This window comes from Agelaius phoeniceus, chromosome 30 (genome assembly GCF_051311805.1).
Source record: "Agelaius phoeniceus isolate bAgePho1 chromosome 30, bAgePho1.hap1, whole genome shotgun sequence".
Classification (NCBI taxonomy): domain Eukaryota; kingdom Metazoa; phylum Chordata; class Aves; order Passeriformes; family Icteridae; genus Agelaius; species Agelaius phoeniceus.
The window spans coordinates 5,105,703-5,132,136 of NC_135294.1; the positions used below are offsets into that span (position 1 = coordinate 5,105,703).

Genomic DNA, 26,434 nt, shown 5'->3' on the forward strand with positions numbered 1-26,434 from the left:
CCTACCTCTCCTCCAGCAGGACTGGTCCACACCTGCTTTCCCTGCATGCACAAAAGTGCTGAGAAGGGGTTTTCTGCAGGGATCTGCATGCTGGGGGGTGTCACAGTACAGCCCCTGTGTCACTGTAGGACATGAAACAACACGAGCACACACACTGCTGCTCTCAAGGTGAAGAAAAAGGGGAGTTTGCTTTCTGACTCCAACATTTATAGATTTCCAAAAGTGGCAGTGGATTGGAGGGTGACAGTGCCACCTCTCCAATGGCACTGGGCAAACCAAGAGTCCATCAACTTTCTCCTCCTCTATAAAGGAATGCAAAACAATGAGTTATTTACAGAAAGTGTGGAGAAAGTTCACTACAAGAATGTCAACATCAGAAGGCTCAGAAAATCTTAAAAAACCAGGGTGACACCCCCGTGCTGTGGCTACCATAGATTTACTGTCCTGAGCCTCAAGCCAGGCTTGCTTGGGATGCAGCCTCTGGAAGCCATGCAGGGCAGAAAGCACTGACAGAAAAGCACCAGAAGCACAGGCCCGGTAATAAATCCCTGCCAGCAGATCCCTGGTGAGGACATGCAAGCAAAGCCTTTGCAGCACAGCCACCTGCTCCACAGCAGAGCCAGCACAGCACTGTGCTGAGACAGAAACATCATCCTGTGCACCTGTCCCAGGGCAGGAAGGTGACCACACAGGAATCAACATTTACCATCACAATACTGCAAAGAAAACATCGCCTGGGGCACCTCCCTTCTCCCAGTAAAGCAGTGGTGAGGAGGACAAGGCAAATACAGCACAGAGGGACCTGGTTTCCATGCCAGGCACTGCCACTGGCTCCAAGGATGGTCTTAGGTAAGTTACCAATGACCTCAGAAGGGCAGCAAACCTTTCCTGCTGGTCTGAGGTGCATTTAGCAGCAGCTCTTTGGGGAGAAGAGGCATTATCTCTGGAGTGAAGTTCATATTACCAGCCAGAATATACCTAAACTCCCTCATGTAAAGCAGCTGAGCTGATTCCTCTCCTCTTTTCAGGAAGCCCTGACCATGCCCAGGTACTCACCCTCAGGCAATGCATGCATGTCATCACTGCAGGAGAAGGTCAGCTCACCCTGGACAGCCACTCTGCAGCTCTCATCAACCCACCAGTGCTCAGTGCTGCAGCCAAAACCAAGCATGAGCGGGCTGGAAGAGGTTTATCAGCAGCTGGACTCGCACCCTATCACCACTCACACACCTGACTGCACGGCAGCACAACAAGGAAGCTCCTGTCTGGAGTCTGGAGATTATGGCTCATCCTACGTCAGGACCTGGGGAGAGCTGCCAGGCTGGGCAGTGTTTAGTGAGAGTCATGCCTGAGCCAGACTTCATAAACACGTCTGAGGAGCCCATGTGCATGAACTCTGCTCCTCAGATCGTTCCAGGGAAGATGAAACTTCAGCAATAGGAAGCAAAATGAAAGCTCTGTGGCCAGAGCCGCGCTGTCTCTCGGTCTGTGCTGGGCTGGAGACAGCGGGCAGAAGACCTGAGGTTTCTCACAGGTCCCTGCAGAGCTTGGCTGGGCACAGTCCCACATGGAGGACACCGAGATGGAACTGAAGTGGCAGATGAGGTCTGGTGACAGCAGCTCCAGGCTCTCTGCAGGGCCTAGGGCCCACTGCAACACAATGAACGCGCCCCTTCCCCCCTTCTACCTGCACAGCAGACTCCTGCTCCAGCATCCCTTCAGGAGATCCTTGCTTGCAGCAAGAAGGCAAGGGGTCCACAGTGGTTGGTGCATGCCCTCTCTGAAAGACACGCAAGGGAGTCACACCAGTTGTCCAGAGGATCAGAGCTCCTGGAGATCACTCCCGTCCCACCCTTTCCTTGTGCTCCAGCCTGGGGTGACCCTGCAGGGCAGCCATGGCCTGCCTGGCAGGGCTCACCCCTCTTGCTTTGCTCCAGATGCTCCATCTTGGCTCCAGGTGCTAAATTTGGGCCAGCCTGGCAAAGGACTGCAGGGGAGCCACACAGCTTGGGTTCTATTTCCAGCTACCGTTCACCTTTTGCCACTTACAGGCTCAAGAAGGCCAAGGTGGGTCACTGAAAAATCCCTTTGCCCAGGATTTCTTCTCCTGGGAAACTGAGGAGCCTCAGAGGAAAATGAAAACAATAATTATCTCATTTGCTTCTCCTATGTTTTGCTGCTTTGGAATGTGGTTTGAAGATTGTTCATCCAACATGTGAATTGTTTAAGAGAAAAATGAAAACAATATTATCTGATTTACTTCTCCTGTGTTTTGCTGCTTTGGAATGTGGTCTGGAGATTGTTTATCCAACATGTGAGTTGTTTAATTTAATTTAATTGTTTAACTTAATGATCAATCACAGTCAGGCTCTGTCAGGACTCTGGAGAGAATCACGAGTTTTCATTATTGTGTAGCCTTTTTCATTATTCTTTGTAGCCTTTTGTCTGTATCCTTCTTCTATTCTTTTGTATAGTTTAGTATAGCATAATATAATATAATATAATATAATATAATATAATATAATATAATATAATATAATATAATATAATATAATAATAAATTAGCCATCTAAGGACACGCAGTCAGATTCATCAATTCCTTCCTTTGTCCTGGGGACCCCAAAAATACCACACAAAGTGTTTCCAGCCAGGCCCTGGGGTCAAACCAGTGAATGCACAGCCATGAGATGATCACACCTGGAAAGGCCTGGGGAGTGTAGGGATAAATACAGCTTTAGAATCTGCAGCTTGGAGAAAGAAACAACTGCTCTGCCAGAGCTGTTATCTCTCTAGGGAATTCCTATAAAACAGCCCAGCCCACCACCAGAAAAGCTTATATAAACTGAGAGGCAGGAAAAGGAGATCAATAGACCATGTCAGGATGGCAAAATGCTTTGCATTACATAGAAATTGAGATTTTTGTACTGAGCAAAGACCAAGTTTAGCATTAGAGCAAAGCAGAGTCCTTACCTCAGTCTAGGGAAAACAGCTTCCCTTTGTCCAGAGTCATTCAGCACTCCATTGACAGTCTAGATTCCCTCTAATATTTGAAATAGAACAGCCTCCACCTTCAGTTCAGGTAGAGCTCAAATGTTTGTTGCCAAAAGGATGGGCACTGCCACTGCTGCCTGCCTGGCACTCTGCATTGGCCCTAAAAGTGCTGCTGCTCTGAACCTACAGAGCCACTGTCTACAGTGCCTCACAAAAGCTAACACAGAGCTCAACTGGGGCTCTGCAAAGGGACATCATTCACACTAGAAAAAACAGGAATATGGTCTAAAAAAGAGCAAATTCACATAGAGAAGAAGTGACCAAGAATTCCAGTGAAAATACCAAATAACAACCTCTGGGCACCCCAGTGGGCTTTAGGGATTTTTTTGCAAGCCAGGGTTCCAGTATTCTCTTAGGTGCTGTTCCTTGGATGCTATAATACTTATCATACCCACATGAAAATTAATTTCTCCCTCTGCTGTGCTGAGCCAGCTCCTGGGACCAGGCTCAGCATCCCCAGTGCCTCAGTGCTGCTGCATTCCAGGTTCACACCTGAGATGAAAACATTGAACTCCAGCAGCAGCTGCAGACAGAGCCAGGGGTGAGGAGAAGCTTTGTCGGAGATTTAGAAAGCAGAGCCCAATCCTTCAGCTAAAAAGAGCCTTTTTTTTCTTTATTTTTCCAAGATACACAGTTCTGCCTCTGACCTTTGGAGAAACTCCTCAGCTGTGTGATGATGTAGCTGTGAAGGAATGCAAGGCTCCTTCCTGGGTTTTGGTATCTGCCATGTAACCAGAGAAGTGGCTGCCCAGAACCAGCCAGGCTGTCCTCAGCTGTTCTTCCTCTCATTTAAAGGGAATGAGGGGTGGAATGTGTGCAGCAGAGAACCTTGGGCACATCGCCTTGGAGAAAAGTAAATAACGTGTAAAAATGGGCTTGAAAAAGTAAATAAAGTATAAAAATGGGCTTGGAAAAGTAAATAACATAACAATGGGCTTTTAAAAGTAAATAACATAAAAATGGGCTTTTAAAAGTAAATAACATAAAAATGGGCTTTTAAAAGTAAATAATATAAAAATGGGCTTGAAAAAGTAAATAATACAACAATGGGCTTTTAAAAGTAAATAACATAAAAATGGGCTTGAAAAGTAAATAACATAACAATGGGCTTGAAAAAGTAAATAATATAACAATGGGCTTTTAAAAGTAAATAACAAAAATGGGCTTGAAAAGGTACATAGCATAAAAATGGGCTTTCATATTTTGTGGAAGCTGCATGTGCCTTTGCCCAGGGAAGGAAGCACAGCGCCTCCTGAACTCAGCCACTTGAGAAATGAGAAATGAGAAATGAGGCCAGGCTGCAGCTACTGAAGGGAGCTGCTCCCTCCTGAGCTCTTGCACACTCTCCTGGTGCAAGGACATGGATACACACAGGTTCACCTTACTCCAGCTCGTCCCCTCTCTCCTTAGAGAGGAAAACACTCCCTGTGCCCCTGCAGAGGCTCCCAGGAGCAGCCAGGCTCCCAGGTTCCAGTCAGCAAGCTATTATCTCAGGAAACATCAATGTGGCTTTAAAGCTGAGTCAACAACAGAAGCTGAATAATTTAAATGTTCAGCAATTCTGCTGCTGCCGCCCAGCCATGGATAACAGCAGGTACACAGCAAAGCAGAGATGCTGTCAGGCCACTTCCTCCTGTTGGGAGAGAGCAGCAGTGGTGCAGGCATAAATAAGTGGGTAAGGATGCTCTGCAGAGCTGGGAGAGATGCTGCAGCTCAGAGCAGGCAGCCCTCAGAACATCCCAGAGCTGAGGCTTGGCTTTCCTGTGCTGTTGGTGGCTCCTGGCGTGGTGATTTGTGATTTCACGTCACAGCAAGTCCCTGGGTGCCACTGGTGCTCAGCTTCCAACGTGCTGGAACCATCAGCCATGGGCCAATGAGGGGTCAACACTGACCCCTGCTCTTCACCTTTCCATCTGAGGAGTTGTACAATGTGATGTGGTGGGAGGGAGACAAGGATTTGCTGCACACAAATATCCCAGCCCCTGCTCTCCAGCTGCCTCTCCATCTCCTTTGTTGTTGGAGGGACGACGGGGAAGCCAAATCTCTCCAAATCAGTTTAAAAACTGGCACACAGAAGAACAAATGAAAAGAAACCCAGTGGAAAGAAACCCTCTGCATGAAAGAAAAGAAAGCCAGTGGAAAAGAAACCCTCTGCAAGGCTCAGCAGCTATTAGGAATCTCTTCCTGTCATGGTCCTGATCTAAGAAGCCATTTAGTGGTCATTTATCAGCTCAGAAGTATTTAATCTGAGATTCCCAAAGGAAATCCAGAAATACAAATTGAATAGATCTTCTTGAGGTTGTGTTCCTTGAACTGTGCACTGTTGCCTCCAAAGGCATGGTTTTGGAGAGGAAGCAGACTGCTCTCCTGCTCCAAGAGACAGCAGCCTTGTACCAGCACAACCACAATTTAATTCTTGCAGAATTAAATTATCTGAGAATTATCTCAGAATTATCTGAGCCCCAAACCAAGAGGTTTCAGCAGGTTTTTGCCCCTCCCTGCACTCATACAGAGCAGAGTTTCATAGCATGTGCCTCTCTGGCATCTTACCACCACTTATCAAGTGTTCTTTTTGCTCATCATTTGAACAAGCCAGGCAACACAACTGAAAATCTCATCACACTGATTTACCTTATTTATGCTTCTTCAGAAAGTCAGATTCTCAGAGTGAAGCCGTGAAAGAGCTGCAAAGCTCCCAAAGGAAGGGAATATTCACGTCCCATTGTTTATGCTGCAGCTTAGTGCTGTGCTATCCTGGCTGCAAAGAAGATTTCTGCACAGATAAAGGTGCTCAACAACCTCTGCATCCAGCTCTCTTATCCAGTGGGCCAGAACACATCTCACCCACAGGATTAGCACTCACTGTTTGACCCCTCTTAGAGACTAGGCAGTTCTGAGAGCAAAAACATCACCTAACTCAGCCTGAACCTGAAAATTCCCAGGTCTGGGAACTCAGAATTTGGCTTTATGCCCACAATATGGGCCAAGGGCAAATCACTTCTTAATTACTGCTCACGGTGCAGATTTCAGCTTTCATTCAGACAGGCACCATCTGAAAGATGTAACAAGACTCTTCCCAGGCTGCACTTAATCCACCCCAGCTATTGATCCTGTTGAATCCACTGCTCCTGCTGCGACTGCAAGTCTATTGATAACAGAGAGAGGCCTGAACGTTTTGCCTGTTTGGGAGCCTCAAAACCCAGAGATTTCCATCATTTGGCTGCAGTGCATGCCTGGAGGCAGCAGAGACTGACCTCCTGTGAGGAAAGATGTCCCCACCTGGCAGGCAGATGGAATAGGAATCTGCTCTGCCCCCGAGCATCAAGGCAGAGAGCAGAGCTCAGGTCTTGCCCCACAGTTTCAGTGTACCTTTATTCTCAGCCAGCCAGTCTCTGAGTGTGGGAATCCACAAAATCAGAGGGTTTGGGAAAGCTGCAAAAGGCCTCAGAGACAGCAGAACTGTGATTAGAGCTGAGCAGCAGCCATGAGATTGGGCAGCAGAAAAATTATTTAAACTGTAGGAAAGCAAGGGCAAATAGAACAATGGTCTGTGTATTAATGCTTGTCTAGAATAACTCCCTAAGCTACAGAAAAGTTTATCTAGAGAGATATTAGGAAGTTCTAAGCTTAATAATGGAGCTCTGTGCATTGTGTTTGAAGGCTCACAAGCAGGGATTGTATTTGAAATAAGCAAGCATTGTTTAACCAAAGGTACCTGTGCTTATAGTGGTTGGATGGAACTACTGTCAATGTGCTTTTGCTTTGTGGGATTGGTCAAAAAACTTATAAAGTGAGTTGTAACATTGAGTTCTGTGTCTGCTGCCTGGGATGTGAGCTGGTGGCATCTCCCCATTGTCATAACCATGGAATGAGGCTGATGCTGGAAAATCAAACAGCTCAAGGCACGTTCCCATTAGCCCCATTCTGTTCATGTCTGTAAATATCCCCCTTGCCAGCATCATCTGAGGTCTGCACTGTGCCTAAATACCACCCAAATGTTCTTGCTCTGTCATGTTCAGGCAGTCTGACAAAATATTTTCTCCTTTAGTATGCAGTGGCCAGCAGCACTGAGATCACAAGTCTGAGCTCTGTCTATTGCTGTGACAGCACAAGGAATTGGGTGCTCAGAATTATCTGATTCCCTGCATCAAACCCCCAATCTGTCTCAGAGCCTGTCTGCACACACACCCCACCCTCCCACCCCCCAAAGGACACCTGCCATGTGCATGTCCCAATAAATCACATGTGAAAAATAATACATACGAGTCTAATAAATGAACAGCTTTTAATTCCCAAAGCTCTTTCCATTTTCATGAAAACACCTCAAAAAAAAAAAACCCCAAAAACCAAGGTCTCAGGCAGTTCCTTAACACTTACCTGTTTCCCCCAGCAGATATTGCTAGAGTCACCCAAATGAGAAATGTTCACAGAACAGCAATGAATTCCCATTTTACAGCACACAAGGAGGAGGAGGAGGATGAGGCATTTTGCCCAGGACACACAGCTTGACAGACTCACTGTGAGGGTCAACAGCAGCCCCTTGACTGATTTTTTTTTACCCAAAGGTGGTTTCTTAATTGGACCCTGGTGATGGTGTTTTGATTCCTTGACTGTGCTGCTGTACCCAGACAGATCAATATTATATTTTCACAGTGTTCAGCTTGATGCTCACTCCTGAAAATCCACTGCATCCAGCACATCTGGAACTGCAGGGGGCTGGAAGAGGCACCTGAAGCCACATCCCAAGGACAGCCACTATCCCAAGCCAATATCCCAAAGATAACCCAAAACTGAAGCAGTTTTGGGCTCCTACAGGGTCAATGCTTGTAGCAAAGCTCAATGCTTAGAGAGAAATGAGAATAACTGAGGGTATAATTGAGCTGACCTACTTCCACATAGGAAGAAAGGGCTCCATTCTCCTCTCCCAGACTGGAGGGAGCTGAGGTGAGCAGCTCAGCCACAGATTTTGCACCCCAGTCCTCCTGGGCTGGGCCAGAGCATCCCCTCCCACATCACCACTGATGTGAGTGGAGCAGCCCTGGGGCTTCATGTTCACTCCTGAAAATCCACAGTGTCCAGCACATCTGGAGCTGCAGGGGGGTGGAAGAGGCACCTGAAGCCACATCCCAAGGACAGCCACTATCCCAAGCCAATATCCCAAAGAAAACCCAAAACTGAAGCAGTTTTGGGCTCCTACAGAGTCAATGCTTGTAGCAAGGCTCAATGCTCCACTCCCTTGAGAGCCAAAGGAGAGAAATGAGAATATCTGAGGGTGTAATTGAGCTGACCTACTTCCACATGTGCCATAGCATGGGAAGAAAGGGCTCCCTTCTCCTCTCCCAGGCTGGAGGGAGCTGAGGTGAGCAGCTCAGACCCAAATTATGCACCAGAGTGCTCCTGGGCTGGGCCAGAGCATCCCCTCCCACATCACCACTGATGTGAGTGGAGCAGCCCTGGGGCTTCATGTTCACTCCTGAAAATCCAGTGTCCAGCACATCTGGAGCTGTAGAGGGGTACAAGAGACACCTGAACAGGCTCAGTGAAGAAGAGACACCTGAACAGGCTCACTGAAGCAGTTTTGGGCTCCTACAGAGTCAATGCTTGTAGCAAAGCTCAATGCTCCGCTCCCTTGAGAGCCAACGGAGAGAAATGAGAATATCTGAGGGTATAATTGAGCTGACCTACTTCCACATGTGCCATAGCATGGGAAGAAGGGCTCCATTCTCCTCTCCCAGGCTGGAGGGAGCTGAGGTGAGCAGCTCAGACCCAAATTCTGCACCAGAGTGCTCCTGGGCTGGGCCAGAGCATCCCCTCCCACAGCGCCACCGATGTGGGCAGAGCAGCCCCACTGTGCCCAACACACCCAGCAGCAAAATCCCATCCCAGAAACATCCAAATCCTCTCAGCTGCTGTTGCCATGGCAACGCCAGAGCCAGGATCCACCAGCCTTTGATGTTCAGATCTGCTCAAAGCGTGCAAAATGTTGAAAGTGTGAAAAATGCCATTTGGAAGGCGGGGAGCTGCGTGCAAGAGCACCTGGCTGCCCTGAGGATGGAAGGCTCTCCAGGGAGGAAGAATTAATGCTGTCCAGCAGCACTTCATCTTCCTCCACAGCCCATCACTACCAGCACACTGCTGCTCCTGTGCCCAGCTCACCCACTTAAGGGAGTTTAATATTTAACATCAGACAAGTGCCATTTCACAGGGTAATTTGGGTTATTAATAAAAAAACAATCCTCCTTCCCCCCCCCAAGTGATGAAAACCAGGATGCTGGTTCTCCATTTTATCAGTGCTGGGAGCTGAGCACCACGAGAGTGCTGGCCCCAGAGCCAGAACAGGGAATCCAGGAGGGGAATCCAGGAAGGGATGGACACTAACAGGGAATCCAGGAGGTGATGGACACTAACAGGGAATCCAGGAGGGATTGAACAGCCAGAACAGGGAATCCAGGAGGGGATGGACCAGAACAGGGAATCCAGGAAGGAATGGACACTAACAGGGAATCCAGGAGGGGATGGACCAGGACAGGGAATCCAGGAGGGGATGGACAGCCAGAATAGGGAATCCAGGAGGGATTGAACAGCCAGAATAAGGAATCCAAGAGTGCATGAACCAGAACAGGGAATCCAGGAGGGGTTGAACAGCCAGAACAGGGAATCCAGGAGGGGAATCCAGGAGGGGAATCCAGGAGGGATTGAACAGCCAGAATAAGGAATCCAGGAGGGGAATCCAGGAGGGATTGAACAGCCAAAATAAGGAATCCAGGAGGGCATGAACCAGAACAGGGAATCCAGGAGGGGATGGACAGCCAGAATAAGGAATCCTGGAGGGGATGGACAGCCAGAATAAGGAATTCAGGAGGGATTGAACAGCCAGAATAAGGAATCCAGGAGGGCATGAACAGCCAGAATAAAGAATCCAGGAGTGCATGAACCAGAAGAGGGAATCCAGGAGGGGATGGACAGCCAGAATAAGGAATCCAGGAGGGGATGGACACTAACAGGGAATCCAGGAGGGGATGGACAGCCAGAATAAGGAACCCAGGAGGGGATGGACAGCCAGAATAAGGAATCCAGGAGGGGATGATCAGCCAGAATAAGGAATCCAGGAGGGATTGAACAGCCAGAACAGGGAATCCAGAAGGGGTTGAACAGCCAGAATAAGGAATCCAGGAGGGCATGAACAGCCAGAACCAGCCAGCAGAGCCAAGTTAGAGGCAGCACAGCCTGGCCCCCATCTCCCACTGCATCACAGCAGAAAGGTTGAATTCCATGTGACACACGAGTTGTGCCAAGCACAGGAGGAGCTGTTGGTCTGATCCCCTCTCCAGCAGCACACAGAGATCCCGTGCATGGCAAGGACACCTCCGAGCCTGTGACTGCACAATGGCTTACCTTACAAAATTAACACTCTTGTAGCATTTAGCACTATGATTCCCTGAGGATTTGCAAAAAAACAGTGCTGTCAGTGCCAGGAAATGCTTTCCTGTGGTAATCACAGATCCTCTGAGCAGAGAGAGGCACATAGCTGTCCTAGGATTCTCCTGGGAAGCTGTGAGAAAAACAATTCTTATCTCAATCTCTGCACCTGTGGAATGTGCACGTTATGGACATTGGTTACCAAAAGGTCCTTTCTTAATTGGGCTCTGGTGATGGTGTTTTGGTTCATTGACCAACTGGATCCACGTGGGTCTGGCAAGGGTGAAGGGTTTTTCCATGTAGTGTAGTGTAGGATGGGATGGTGTAGTAACAATAAAGAGTTTGATCAGTTTTTCATGTAATATAGTGTAGTATGAGAGAGTTTAGTAATAATAAAATGTTTGATCAGTTTTTCATGTAGTATGGGATAGTGTGGTAATAATAAAGACTTTGGTCAGTTTTTCATGTAGTAAAGTGCAGTAACAATAAAGTTTTGGATCAATTTTTCATTAAGTATAGTGTATTATGGGATAGGGTAGTAAAAATAAAGAGTTTGATCAGCTTTTCATTAAGTATAGTGTATTATGGTATAGTGTAGTAACAATAAAGTGTTTGCTTAGTTTAGTTTTTCATGTAGTATGGGATAGTGTGGTAATAATAAAGAGTTTGATCAGTTTTTCATGTAGTATAATGTAGTGACAATAAAGTGTTTGATCAGTTTTTCATGTAGTATGGCATAGTGTGGTAATGATAAAGAGTTTGATCAGTTTTTCATGTAGTATAGTGTAGTATGGGATGGTGTAGTAACAATAAAGAGTTTGATCAGTTTTTCATGTAGTATAATATAGTAACAATAAAGTGATCAATTTTTCATGTAGTATAGTGTAGTATGGGATAGTGATCAAGAGTTTGATCAATTTTTCATATAATACAGTGTATTATGGTATGGTGTAGTAACAATCAAGAGTTTGATCAGTTTTTTCATGTAGTAAAGTGTAGTAACATTAAAGTGATCAGTTTTTCATTAAGTATAGTGTAATATGGGATAGTGTAGTAACAATAAAGAGTTTGATCAATTTTTCATATAATACAGTGTATTATGGTATGGTGTAGTAACAATCAAGAGTTTGATCAGTTTTTTCATATAATACAGTGTAGTAACAATAAAGTGATCAGTTTTTCATGTAGTATAGTGTATAATGGGATAGTGTAGAAACAATGAAGAGTTTGATCAGTTTTACATATAATACAGTGTATTAAGGTATGGTGCAGTAACAATAAAGAGTTTGATCAGTTTTACATATAATACAGTGTATTATGGTATGGTGCAGTAACAATAAAGAGTTTGATCAGTTTTTCATATAATACAGTGTATTATGGTATAGTGCAGTAACAATAAAGTGTCTGATCAGCCTTCTGCAACCATGGAGTCAATGCTCATCATTCCCTGTTCAGGGTGGTCACTGCTATTACACTTTTAAACTGACCCTGCCTCACTGAGCTGCCAGGTCAGGGTGGTTCAGTACAAGCCAAGTGCAGGGGCAGAGAGAAAGATTTGAAACATCTGAGACATTTTTTATGCCAGACTTCTGACAGAATTTGCTTTACAACATGAAACACAGGAACCTGAAGGAGGGAACTACTACTTCCTATGTAGTCTCTCTTCCACATGGCCAAAGTGTGTCCTGCACTTTGTCATTCCTGGCACTTGCATTTTAAGATTCAGCCCACTCTGCAGCTGCAAAGTTTCCTTGTATTCTTTCCCCCTCTTGCTAAAGGAGGGATCCCATGCACAGACTAAGAGGAGGCAGCCTCCAGCAGCTCGAGGAGCTGGGGAAACGAATGGCTTGAAAGAAGCAGAATGTAATTATCTAAGAGGGATTTTTGCTGAGCAGAAGGGTCAGTCCATGCACACAAACACTTTATTGTGAAAAGTGTCATAGCATCTTTGACAGCAACTATAGAGGACGCTGGATATCAGGCTCAGAAAAGCAGTTCAACATAAGACTTTAGAATTCCTCCTCTTAACTTCTTGAGGGAGCCTAAGTATCTGCTTTACAGGGACTACTAAGGCTGTGCTTGTCTAGGAATGGAATCAAACAGTAAAAAAATCCTATAATTTCCTCTTTTGACTTCTTCAAGTTCTTTTCAGCAGAAAAGACGAGCCATTTTCACCTGCCAGCAGGCAGAGGCTGAGAAACCATTTTGGCCAGGATGTGGCAGATGTGTGAGAGCCCCGGCTCTTTCACAGCTGCTGGGCTGGGTTACCTGCTGGCCATGGCTTGGAACATGGCCCTGCTGGGAGCCTCCAGCATTTCACTCTGTCCTCCCAGTTACTGCAGCCCTCAGTGCCTCTTCAGGGACATAACACCCTCCAAACACGCTTGCATGCATGTTTGTGGATGCTGGTCTTTAAAAACATAGCCAAAATCAGGTCCTTGTATTCCTCAGTGCCTCTTCAGGGACATAACACCCTCCAAACATGTTTGCATGCATGTTTGTGGATGCTGGTCTTTAAAAACATAGCCAAAATCAGGTCCTTGTATTCCTCAGTGCCTCTTCAGAGACATAACACCCTCCAAACATGTTTGCATGCATGTTTGTGGATGCTGGTCTTTAAAAACATAGCCAAAATCAGGTCCTTGTATTCCTCAGTGCCTCTCCAGAGACATAACACTCTCTAAACATGCTTGCATGCATGTTTGTGGATGCTGGTCTTTAAAAACATAGCCAAAATCAGGTCCTTGTATTCCTCAGTGCCTCTTCAGGGACATAACACCCTCCAAACACGCTTGCATGCATGTTTGTGGATGCTGGTCTTTAAAAACATAGCCAAAATCAGGTCCTTGTATTCATGGTTGGGCACTTAGAGAGATTCCTTGATTCTTTGTCGTTTCTTGGCACCTCCCAATCAGATCTCTGGCATGTCACATACCTCTTTTAATGTAAATGCAAAAATTATATATATATCTGTTTTCCAGGCACTTTTTTTGGTCATTAAAAAGGCCTAATATTATCCCAGCAACCTGCTGGCAAATCTTGGCAGCAAACAGCAGACAGCTTGAGGGTGGGGAGCTGACTGCAGCAGCTGCAGCTCCAGAAAGAGGACAAAAATCATCTTACGTGCTTCATTTGTGGTGTTTGGTTTTTTTTTCCCCCCCCAGAAATCTCCAAAGAACAATAAAGGAAACTTTGAAGCGTCATCCTTTTCTGATCTGTCTCTCTTTATTTTTTTCTCAGTGTTTTTCAATACGTTTTTACTGTCAAGAACAAACTACAGGTTCATGTCTTATTACAGTGCACCTTCTCCAGGCAAAATGCTGCATTTATTCCTAAAAAAACCAGACAAAAACCACGCCACCAATGCAAAGAAAAAGTCTGTTCAGACTGAAGCTCTCAGTGTGCAATGCCCCTTCTCAGTGATGCACCTTATCTCCCATTTTCATGAGGAAGTTGCATCATTATTGCAGCTGTGAACAGAGCATCCCAATCAGCTGCTCCAAGTGTCTTCACAGCTTTCTTGGCTCTAAGGCATGACTTTAAAGCAAAGTGAATTAGTGAAAGATGTCAGCTCCTCTTCCCAAATATCTGCAATTTACCCACAGTGTCTGGCTACGCAGGAAAGGCAGAATGGGTGTCCCTCATTGACCCTGTGCAGAAAATGATGGAGGTGCCACACAAATATCTGCAATTTACCCACAGTATCTGGCTATAGAGGAAAGGCAGAATGGGTGTCCCTCATTGACCCTGTGCAGAAAATGATGGTGGTGCCACAGCACACACAGCCCTGCAGGCCAGAGCTGCTGCTCCCTGTGAAACGTTGGCAGGAGACAGCAAATGCTGCTGCCTCACCTTTTAAATGGAGAGAAGGTGTTTGCTATGCATTCTTGAACTGCTGCTGGCCCTAGAGGACTTCCCTGACAGGTCTGAGAAGCACATCTCACCTCTGGCAGGGACAATTTAAAAGTTTTGGGAAGCAGTTTTGCTGATATAGTCCTGGTGGGCTGCCACAGACATCTTGTATGGAAAATCCTTTCTTTAGGATTTTTGCTCCTGAGAAGCTGAGAGGCCTCAGGAACGAAATGTAACCAATGGTTATCTGCTGCTGTGGAATGCAACAGGTGGATCTGGGATTGGGCTCATGTGGTTGTTTCTAATTAATGGCCAATCACAGTCCAGCTGGCTCGGACAGAGAGTCTGAGCCACAAACCTTTGTTATCATTCTTTCTTTTTCTATTCTTAGCCAGCCTTCTGATGAAATCCTTTCTTCTATTCTTTTAGTATAGTTTTAATAGAATATATCCAATAAAATAATAAATCAGAAACATGGGGTCAGATCCTCGTCTCTTCCCTCATCCTCACACCCCTGTGAACACGCTCACAGTGGGCAACAGATATTTTATACTTTTGCCCCGTGATTCTGCAGCTCCTCTTGCAGCAATCTCAGCTCCTCAGCCATTTGACAGCAGGCTGATGAGAAGGATTTTTCCCTCCCAGCCCTCCCAGCCCTCCCTGCTGACCATGGTGCTGCTCTTTAGCAGGAGCACATTGCTCTGCATCAGAGCAGTGGCACGGCCAAGCTGCGTGTAGGGAGAGCTGCCATGCCATGCTCCACTGAGCAATTCTTGCTTGGACCAAACCCACTGCTGTCACTGTGAGCTGAGAGGATTCTGCCAGGAAAAGAGCTGAAGAACTCGGCTGAAAAAGCAGAGGAAATGAAAGCCTTCAGGACAAATGCTGATCCCATGCAGGCATCTCCTAGCACTGAACCCCCTCCCTCTGCCCAAGCCAAGCCAGTGTTCCACAGACACAAATTCTCTTTCAGCATTAAAGATGGGAAGAACTATAAAACTCCCCACTGCAGTAAAGACAGCTTTAACATCAAAAGCCAACTCAGTAAGATTTACCTTTCTCAGAACTCTCTAGTACACCACCACCTCCCTATAGTCCATGGTCAGTCCGAGTACTTTCATTCACCACAAGGGAAATAGAGAAGGGAAATAAATAAAAAATCACTCCAAAAGAAGAGAAACTCCATGAAGAGATTCACAAGTCGAGAAAACTGGATTGTTGAAGTTTAGCATCTTATTTAAGGACACAATAGTTACTACTGTAATCAAAGCCATGGAAAGCATTTACAGGAGAATGTTATTGATTCAAACAGCAGTGTGAGAACCTACAAGACATTTATGTTTATGGTTATAGCACACAGTAAAAGCTCACACTTCAGTCATCAGCAAGGTACAGCTGATTTCCAGGCAGACCAAAGAAGGACCCTTCACTCTTCTCCTCCATATTCAGATCAATGTAATGAAGAGCTTGGTACACAGGCAAGTATTTTGTTAAAGCTGAACTCGTGTTTCACTCACCCCACACCTGTCACACCCACCAAACTGTATTGATCTCACAGGATTTATCTTCTTCTTTGGTGTTGTAATCAGCAAGTCCTGGAAAGGGCACAATGCTCCTCATTCCAAGCATGGCATCATGAATGGACTCAATACATTGAATTTCCTGCAGAGTGTCTGGACACCTCAGTTTGCTGGAGAAATGGCACTGTAAGAAGGTCATCCTACCATCATACCACTGGTGATGTTACACTTTTCCAGACCATGGTAACATTTCTGAACAACCCTGACACACTCAGACAATGAAAACAAATTGGCATCATTCCAACTAAACTTCTAACCACTGTAAGAAGGTGACAATATTTAATATTCCTTTGCAGAGACTATCACACTGGTTAAAAATCAAAGATAGTCTATATTCTGCAAAGGGTTTCAGTGTGCTGCTCTCTGCATTTCCCATTTAAAGGTTCCAACTTAGGCACACGAATGCACCCTACAAAGCCTGCAAAGTCAGCACAGGGGAGTGACAGACCATGGTGGCATTCACACTCTCTGGAAAATCCCTTCACCCAGGATTGTTCTCCTGGGAAGATGAGAAGCCTCAGAGAAAAGGAAAACAATCCTTATCTCATTTGCTTCTCCTGTGTTTCGTTCCTTTGGAATGTGTTTGGAGATTGTTTGTGATTGTTTCATTGGTTTCAAGTGAATTGTTTTGACTCTTTGGCCAATCAGGGCCAAGCTGTGTCAAGACTCTGGAAAGAGTCACGAGTTTTCATTGTTATCTTTTTAGCATTGTGTAAGTATCCTTTCTGTATTCTTTAGCTTAGTTTAGTATTCTCTAATATAATATAGTACTATAAAGTAATAATTAGCCTTCTGAGAACATGGAGCCAGATGCATCATTCCTGCCTTTGGCAGGCATTCCCTGCAAATACAACAGACCACAGCCTTCACTTCTGCTTGCTCCCTTGCTGGAGAACCTTTTCTTTTACACAGGCATCCTCCTGGTGGCCTGGCCACACACACACACACATGCACACACACTCTCTCCCTCCTTCCTCATCTCTGCACAAATATAGAAACCTCATCTGTTTCCTGAATGCTCTCCTGCTGCCGTGTTCTCTCCTTCCTCCTCCCAAGACACTTCAGTGAATACCTGCTGCTTTGTCTCTGCTGTAGATTTTTCACTGGGGATGCAACATTTTGAAGCCACAGATTTATCACTGTCCCCTGCACTTGCAGCCCCTACACAGAGATGTAAGGCTCTGGCCTAAAGTTTCACCCAGTCAGCAAAATCTGGTCTGCAAATAGGAAGGGAGCTTGAAATTTTTTTTGCTGCTGCTTGCAGAGTTGGGGCTCAAAACATGACATAATCATCTGTGAAAGAAAATGTGAATTTTCAGACGGTTCTGTCATGCTGAGAAGTGCCCTTAGGGAGAGAAGGTGTCAGGAACTTCCCTCCACCTAGGAAGCTGCCCTCTACTCATGGAAAGTTTTGACAGGCCTGGTCTATTCAATCCAGAACTAAGGCTTTCAGAACCTACCCTCGTGGTACTTTGAGAGCTGGAGGTGAGGACTGCAAGAACGATGTAAATAGGCCAGGGAACCCAGAAATCTCCACCATCCTTGATCCATCCTACCACCACACTGTGACTGTGGTCACAAGGGTTTTCAGGGTGAAGAAGAGACGAGAATGTTGACTCCATGATCAGAAGGCTTGATTTATTATTTTATGATATATGTTACATTAGACTATACTAAAAAGCAATAGAAAGGAAAGGTTTCTTCAGCAGCTAGCTAAGCTAAGAATAGAAAAGGAATGAATAACAAAGATCTGTGTCTCAGACAAAGCAAGAGCCAGCTCTGCCATGAGTGGTCAAGAAATCCAAACACCCACAGGAGACCAATCACCTGTTGCATTCCACAGCAGCAGATAACCATTGTTTACTTTGGTTGCTGAAAACTGCAGCTTCTCACAAGGAAAAATCCTAAGAAAGGATTTTTCATGAAAGATGTCTGCGACACCACACCACTGGTGATGCCACACCTTCCCAGACCACGACAGAGAGTTTGCATTTCTGAACAACCCTGACACACTTAGACAATTAAAACAAACTAGCATAATTCAGAATAAACTTCCAGTTCTAGCACTCTGTAAATCTGCTTTCCTTTGAGCTCAGACCTACCTCAGCTTCACCACACTGCAGGTGGCTTCCTGTGCTGGACAGACTAAGCCCAGCAGGCTGTCACATGCAGGATTTTTGTGAAGGCACTGCCTTTTGTGCTCACCCTCCTGCAAGCATCTGCTCCGGGCAGGGCTCATCCCTGCATTCAGCCATTGCCCTCCTGGGGCAGATGTCCTGGCCAGGGGACAGGGCACAGCTTGAAAGAACTTGCTCCTGAGCCAGATTTCTGAATGCTACAAGGCTTCAGAGGCTGCTCACCTCATTTCAGCACAGAGGGCTCACCAAGCACATACAGATGCTGTTAGAACCTGAATAATTTAAGAGCCTGCAGAGCAGCAGTGCAGAACAGCACCAACATCCCCCCAGTGCTTTCTCCCACCAGCAAACCCCTGCAGCAGTGGGTTCTGCTCCTGCCCCACATCCCTCACATCCAGATGCCCATATTGTGCTCCTGTTTATCCCCCCATCCTGGGGAAAGGAGACAAAGCAGCTCTTGTGCTCTAGCAAGGTCCTTTCTCCTGCTGCTGAGCTCCAGGTAAGATCCAGCACACCTCCAGCAGCTAGTGAAGACCCTGGGGGCTGACAGCCAGCCATGCCACATCTCTGGCAGCACCTACAGCCACTGAAAGCAGGAATCTCAGCAATCCAGTGATGGTTCAGTGACCGTCCATGGGAGCAGGACACAGCGGGGCTCAGAAGTCCAGTTATCCCTGGGATGTTCTGAGCCATCTGCAGCTGGGTCTGCTGGAATCCTCTGCCCTCCTTCTGTCTCCATCACTCTTTTCTCTGCATCCTCTCCAAACCCAGAGCAAGCTGAAGGCTGCTGCACAGGAACAGCCATTTGAAAGGATGCAGACAGAACAAACCCAGTGGCTGCTCCTTGGCAGCGCTCCAGCAGCGATTTCTCACCCCAGTTTCTCATGTGCTTATTGCATAATTCTGGCAGAGGTGTCTTGATTTTCTGTCTCAGAATCCTAAGCTCAGACCACCCTGATACACCCTATCAGTGCACAGTCATTGAGTGACTGTGACCTCTTTTGCTTGTCACACAAAAAGCACAAGCGCAGTCACCCTGCACGCCTGTGTGACTGTCCTTCCAAGGAATCATCTGTAATTGCTCCTCTGTCTGATTGAGTTTGTGGCTGCTGCTCCAAACCCTGCCTGACTTGTTCTAGTTACCACATTTCCCCAGCTTCCAAAGGAGGGAAAAATTAATCCACGTAAAACATTCTCCTCAGCATCCTCCACGTCGCCCCAGTTAGCTCAGCGCTGCCTCTGCCTCACACACCTCAGCTCAGAGATTCTTCTGACAGCTGTTATCAGCCTTTTAATCACCCAAACTTATCCCTTATCCATGCTTGAGTATAGGAAGGGGGTCACTTGATCCTCTGTCTGTCCTTAGCTCTTCCCCACCATTTCACTCCAGCTGGAGGAAGAGCGAGCTCTCTGCCAAATGGAAACACCTTGCTCTCACTTCCCCACAAAATCCAAACCCACTCTCACAAAAGCCTTGTCTCATTCCCCAAAGCACCCTCCCAAGCTCTCCTGGCAGGATGTGTTTCAGTGTGAGCACTAAAACATTTCCCTGCTGCATATACAGCACTGAGGATGGGTGTCAGACTGTAATGTGGAGATCCAGGAGCCCTCAGGCTGATCTGCGTGCTGTTCTCAGGAAATTATCAACTAGAAAAAAGCCAAGGAGTTTTATGCAGGGAGTTTCTTGTCAGGAATCACTTACGGCTCAAGAATGCACTGTGGGAGATGCTCTACAAATCCATAACAAGAGACTGTCTCACCCTTGAACACTTGCAAGACAAAGAAAGTAGAGAGAAGCAGAAAGAGAAAAGAGTTTTGTTCCTTATTGTACCTTCCCTGCCCCCCTTACAGAAAAAAAAAAGAAAAAAAGAAAAGAAAGGAAAGGAAAGGAAAGGAAAGGAAAGGAAAGGAAAGGAAAGGAAAGGAAAGGAAAGGAAAGGAAAGGAAAGGAAAGGAAAGGAAAGGAAAGGAAAGGAAAGGAAAGGAAAGGAAAGGAAAGGAAAGGAAAGGAAAGGAAAGGAAAGGAAAGGAAAGGAAAGGAAAGGAAAGGAAAGGAAAGGAAAGGAAAGGAAAGGAAAGGAAAGGAAAAGGAAAAGGAAAAGAAAAGAAAAGAAAAGAAAAGAAAAGAAAAGAAAAGAAAAGAAAAGAAAAGAAAAGAAAAGAAAAGAAAAGAAAAGAAAAGAAAAGAAAAGAAAAGAAAAGAAAAGAAAAGAAAAGAAAAGAAAAGAAAAGAAAAGAAAAGAAAAGAAAAGAAAGAAGAAGAAGAAGAAGAAGAAGAAGAAGAAGAAGAAGAAGAAGAAGAAGAAGAAGAAGAAGAAGAAGAAGAAGAAGAAAAGTGGTAAATTCAGGCAGACTTGTTCCCAAGCAAAGTTTGCTCTGAATGTACTGAGGGGATGTATCACATCTTTCATACTAATAATTTAAACCCTGATAGGAATCATCACAAGAATTTCCCTTCAAGCTTTTGGCTGGATTGTTATTCAATGCTGCAGCCCCAGTTATGCTGCACACAGCCCGAGTGTGCTCTGACACGTGCACCTGATGAGTTCTTTGGACAATACTGGCCCTGCTGCTGGTGCTGAAGGCCTCCTGCTATTTGCACTCTTGTCAAAGACATTTTAGAGGTTCCAGCCTCCTGTGTGTCCACTGAGAAGTGCAGCTGGAGTCTGCACCTCTGTAGAGAGGCAGAGGAAGGTGCCTGCCCCTGGTTATGCTTGATGAAATATTTGGTTGAATTTAGTCCCAGGATAAGTGCACTTCAGATTTTCACAGATTCAGATTTTCATAACTTTTATTTATTAGTCTCAGTCAAAGTGTGTCAGATTACAATGCCATCAGTTCATCAATTTTGGACCACCTGGAACAGCTGCAAGTTGCTTGAAAGTGTGTGTGTGAGACAAAGGGCTCTGGGCCCCAGTGTGGGCCCTTTCTAACAGCCCATTTGGGGAGCTCTGCCAATGCTGCCAGAATTCCTGGCAGGGGATTTGGTCCATTTTCTGTCTTAACTACAACAGTCACATGCAACTCAAAGAGATCTCAATAACTGTTCACATAACAAGCTACAGAGCTGCCTCACAAACAGTGTCAGGACACCACTTTTCCACTTTTCCACTTTTCCAGTGGATTTTGCTGCTGCCCACCGACCCTGGCAAAGCCAGGGCTGTCTTTGACGTGATCTCCATGGCTTCCCAGGGAGGCCTTCCTGCTGAGGTGGCCTTCCCACATCTGCAGGGAAAGGAAGGGAGCATTCTTGTCTGCGACTGCCTCTCAAAACCACAAAAAGGAGACATTTAGCTGCATCCAAAGCCCAGATATTGCTCCTATCAATCCCTGCTTCCCTGTCAGTGCATGGCCACACCAGAAACTCCACGTGCAGCCCTGCAGCAGTGACAGGATGGTTCTGGTGCCCCCTAAACTGCCCCTCTAAAGAAAACACAGGGAGATTTGAAGCCAGGATCCTGCAGCAGGCACAGCAAGGAGCCAGCCCGGGTGATGCTTGGCACATTCTCTGATAGCAGCGATCTTGTGTTAACTCACACCCTCTTTTGCTCACATCTGCTCTCTATCAGAAGTCACAAACACACCATGCCATGGCCCTGGTGAGTCCTCACGGCTGCATTAAATGTGGGAACACACAGAACTATTGAAAACTTGGTCTCTGGGGTCGTCCTAAGATTGAGACAACCTCCAGGCACTCTGCAGAGCAGGAACACTTCAGGACAGGCCTGGCTGTCCCATGTCCCTCTGCCCTGTTCCTGGGCAGGTCAGGGAGCCTGGTGAGGGACAAGGAGCCATTCCTTAAATCCCTGATGCAGGCAAATGAAAACTCAACTGTCATCATCCTCAGTTGCAAAGGCTGGGTGCAGGGAACGTTGGAGAATGACAAGGTTATACAGCTGGACTGTGCTTGTGCCAGGAGACAAACAAGAGGGAGAGAGCACAGAAATGGACAGAACAAGGTCAATCAGGTTATCATCACAGGCACTTAACACAAAACCCAAGAAATTGCTGCGGAAACTGGAAAGCAACAAACACAATCACGGTCCAAGGAGGAGGGTTTGGGGCAACACAGCATTAAATAACAGAACTCACTGCCTCCAGGTATCACAGAACACAAGGTTCTTGCAGGATGCAACCATGCACTTCATGGGACACATACAACCACACAAAAATTCCAGGGAATGCCAGTGGATACTAAACTGAGGATATAACATGGGATGGGATGAGAGGATATTTCTTCCTGAGGCCATCATCTCCTTCCCTCTGGCCATCTCCCCTGCTTTGTGTCACCCTAAGGCTGCCCTGGATCCTAAGTCATGCCTCTGCTAACTTTCATCTCTTGGTGGGCTCAACCAGGTATCAGTGACACCCTGCCCTGGTGCAAACACCAGAGCCTGAGTGTGTGCACACAGCAAGATAGAGCTGGCAGGCACTGGCAGGGGAACAGGAGGAAGAGGAGGAACAGAGGAAGGAGCCAGTGGCATCTCAGTGGTTCCAGTACATCCCAACAAAACACTGCAAGGGCCCTGGGCATGGGCACGGCACGAGCCCCACGCAGCTCACAGGGCACCAAGAGGCACTGACCAAACCCAAACCAAAGCCCCAGAACTGCAGCAGAGCAGGGTGAGAGATCCCAGAACACCCTGGCAGGCCTCTGCTTGGCCCCAAGGAGAGTGCACAGGGAAAACACTGGCACTGGAGACACGGAGGCTTTGGGGCAGGGCTAACAGGAGACACCAGAAAAATGTCCTGATGAGGTGGCTCCTCACATGGGACCCCCTTTAAAGCCCTCAGGCAAGCTGCTCCATCAGCTTCCAGTGCGAGAGGCCCTGCAGGGAGCAGCCATGGACCTGCAAGCACTGAGCAATTATCACTGGAGGAGGAGGAGGAGGAGGAGGAGGAGGCTCTGGCACGACAGTGGGGCAGCTGAATGAGCCCCACATTCAACCCCCAGCTGCTGCCTGCAGACCTCACATCTGTCCTGATGTGCCCACTCATGTCCCCCCAGGGACTCCCTCTCTGTGGTCACAGAGCTCTCCAGGCTGTGCTGGCCCAGCTTTAAGAGGAGCAGGGCTCTCCTCAGTGCTCTCAGGGCCCAGCTTGCAAAGATCTCCAACAGCAGAGCTCAGCTGTGAGGCTCCTGCCCACAGGGGCACATGGAAATCTCCAGCACTTAAAGGCAGAGGAGAAGCCCACCTAAGAATTCCTGCATCACAAGCTCCTGTCAGAGAGATCCTCGATTATCCTTGGTTTCACCTCTCCCCTCGCTGCCTTTCTGCACTGGTGCATAGCACATAAACCCTCAGACCATGCTGAGACAAGAACAGTCAGGTTCAAGAGGTCTTCAAGGGGCAGCAAAGCTATCTTAGCAACAACATGCCCACTCGTGCAGGAAGCTGGCAGCAAGGGGAAAAAAAAACTGCCAGTGACTTTTCAGAGAGGATCTAGAGCTCAAAACAGCTGGCAGACCCCAGGCAGCAGCATGCTGGTACCAGCAGAAGGGACAGACTCCTCTTTGCTGTCCCTGGCTCCCCTCACCTGCTGCCAGCAGGGGAGGATGACCCCTGTCCCATGCACAGGTGCAGCCTCCCCCAGGAGCAGCAGAACCCACGGAGCTCTGCACTGAAATGCCTCCTCTGTCAGGAGTCTGCTGTGCCCTGCTTTCAATATTCTGGTGCAGGCTAAGCAAGGGATGGAGTGGGCAACAAAATGAGTCCTTCACTAGAAAAAGGGGTGGGGGTCTCTTGTTCCTAAGCCCTGAACACAAAAAGCAATTGCGGGAAACTGAAGGGAAACCAGAAAACAGCATTTTTATCTCAGAGATCAAATCTGTTACTGGGCTGAGTGAGTCTATCAAGCTGCCTTGATAAAGCCCTCAGTTCCCTTACCCCTGATTAGGTTTTTTTAGATCTGTGCTCCCTCCCTCTCTCCCCCCAGCTCCCCGCAAGCCGTCAGGGTAAACAGCAGATTTCTGCTCCCAAAAGTTGTCCTGTGCTTGATGTGTTGTGCTGTTCCAGCTCAGGCTGTTTCGTGTGCTGCGTGCACACCACAGGGACCAGGCTGCCCCTCTGCCGTTCTGTGCCCACCCCAGTGCCCCCAGACACAGACACAGTCCCTGCTCAGCACAGGCACAGCCTGCAGGGCTGCTCACCCCAGCACCACCGACCTTTTTCTTCCGGTCCCGAGAGCGGTTCCTGCGCTTGCGGTTGGATTCTTCCTTCTCCTTCTGCTCCTGCAGAGCCTGAGCCTCGATGTCTTTGATTTTCTTCAGCTGTTTAGCTGCTTGAGCCATGGCTGGTCAGACTGCAGTCCCCTCCAGAGCTCACACCTGCACTTTCCTTGCAGCACCCTCCGATTCCTGGCCGAGGGAGCGCGTTCCCCTCGCTCAAATGCTGTCGACCCGGATGAGTGTGAAAGCAGGGATGGGAGGAAAATTGAAAGCAGTCAGTAAGCCCCAAAGGACAGCCAATGTCTCCAGGTAGTTGCTAGATGCAAGCTGGGACCACTTTATAAGCCATGGGTAACCCCAAATCCAGGTGTTCCAGAGGTTCTCTGCACCATTGCAGCAGCCCCTGACTGTGCTGGCACATCCCGCAGGAAGGAGCCTTCTTGTGGGACAGGACGCTGGGCTGGTGTTGTTGTGCTCTCTCCCTCACTGCTTCTCCTGCAGTAGGAAAAAAAGATGCAGGCAGTCAGCCACAGGAAGGAAAATAACTCCCAGCAATTAATGCATGATGACAATAGAGAAGCGGTGAAAAAGGAGGCCGATGCATTTCATCCGACTCCCGAGTTCTCTGTAGCAATGCCTAAAGAGCAGCAAGCTGCATCTATTCAGTCAGGGGCTTTTCCACTGCAGTGCCTGCTGAGGCAGGCACATATTCCAGTCTCTCCAATTCTCTTCCTCCCAGTCAGTCTCTGTGCAGCAGCAGCAGCCGCATCACTCACTCACTCTCCCGGTTACGATTCCATCTTCCTGCAAAGGGAGCAGTGGGGAATGGCTGCATTGCTCAGCAGGCAGGCAGGCAGCATCCCTGCTCAGAGAACAGCAGATACTGCAAAGGATGTGCCAAGTACTGGAGCAAAGTGCAGCTCAGCAGCATCCTTCCTTCCCTCCTCGCATCTCCCCGCTGACTGAGCAGCAAGAGGAGGGGAGGGATCTCAGCCGTGAGCAGGAGGCAGAAATGAAGGGTTCAGTCTGCTCTGTACACAGCAGCAGCAGCAAAGTAAAGCCAGGCTGCCAGCTCCTGCCTGCCCAGGCACCACCAGAGCTCAAATCCTCTCTGAGGGCACCTAGAGACTCCCAGAGTCAGCCATGCCTTCCCTACATAGAGCCCTGCATTCCTCCTGCTGCTCTTTTCCAAAAGCACAAACAATTCCATGCTGGAGGCCTGGAGGAGTGACTTTGGCTCCTGCACAAGGCACCAGTGTGTGAGGGGAGCGGGATAAAACCAGGATGGGGTTTTTGGGGTGGGGGAACACAGCATCACCTGCAGCAAAGTGTGCTCTGGAGCAGCCCTGCCTTTATCAGCCCAGTTCCTGTCCCTTGGATAAAACATTGCCAAGGTGCAAGCACCATCACTTGCAGCCAAATGTGCTGATCTGTTCAGGCATTCCTGAGCATCCCTGCCTTTACCAGCCCAGTTCCTTGGAAAAAACATTGCCAAGGTGCAAGCACCATCACCTGCAGCCAAGTGTGCTGATCTGTTCAGGCATTCCTGAGCATCCCTGCCTTTATCAGCCCAATTCCTGTCCCTTGGATAAAAACATGGCCAAGGTGCAAACACCATCACCTGCAGCCAAATGTGCTGATCTGTTCAGGCATTCCTGAGCATCCCTGCCTTTACCAGCCCAGTTCCTGTCCCTTGGATAAAACATTGCCAAGGTGCAAACACCATCACCTGCAGCCAAGAGTGCTGATCTGTTCAGGCATTCCTGAGCATCCCTGCCTTTACCAGCCCAGTTCCTGTCCCTTGGATAAAACATTGCCAAGGTGCAAACCCACGGGCAAAGCACCCACGGGAAAACAGGTGGGACTCTGCAAATGCTGCACTTTTCTGCAACCAGCTCCCCAAATTCTGGGCAGTCGTGGTCCCTTTGTGATAAAAGATGGTAAAGCAGGGATTAATGCCAATTCCTCAGCAGCTACACAACAGTCATAGGTTATTTAGACTGGAGAGAAGCTGAGATGCAAACTGAATTGTGCACACACTTTTTTTTGCTAGAGTAAGTTTTCTTGCATTTTTTCCCCTTTTGTTTCTTTTCCCTTTGAAGTTCCCCCAGTTCTGTTGCTCCGCCCATTGACCAAGGAGTGTGCTAAAATCAGGGAAAAAACCTGGCACATTATACAGTTTTTAAAGAATATGATGACTGACAATATAGAGAAGGTCCTAATGA

At 47.4% G+C, this 26,434-nt stretch overlaps 1 protein-coding gene and 1 long non-coding RNA gene across 11 annotated transcripts in view; one reads left to right on the plus strand and one right to left on the minus strand.

Moving 5' to 3' along the window:
- Positions 1–25,164, minus strand: part of ANK1 (ankyrin 1) — a 71,805-nt gene extending 46,641 nt beyond the window's left edge. For 5 of the 7 annotated variants that reach the window (XR_013185635.1, XM_077191804.1, XM_077191803.1 and 2 more), the window contains exon 1: positions 24,207–25,164. Coding sequence is in view for 6 of the 7 variants with exons in the window: in XM_077191804.1 (XP_077047919.1) it covers positions 24,207–24,332 (126 nt within the window). In the remaining variant the exon portion in view is untranslated. Of the gene's footprint in view, positions 1–1,056; positions 1,175–24,206 lie in introns of those variants that run through there. The other 2 variants (XM_077191805.1, XM_054650606.2) reach the window with 2 other exon arrangements.
- LOC129131649 (uncharacterized) lies at positions 40–7,348 on the plus strand. 4 transcript variants are annotated; one of them, XR_013185639.1, is made up of 4 exons: positions 40–849; positions 1,029–2,314; positions 3,678–3,904; positions 4,264–7,348. It is a non-coding gene; the product is annotated as an uncharacterized LOC129131649 (long non-coding RNA). The 4 variants fall into 4 exon arrangements; XR_013185638.1 differs by having other exon boundaries at positions 4,284–7,348; XR_013185637.1 differs by adding an exon at positions 3,484–3,592 and having other exon boundaries at positions 42–849; positions 3,678–7,348.
- Positions 25,165–26,434: the final 1,270 nt, after the last annotated feature.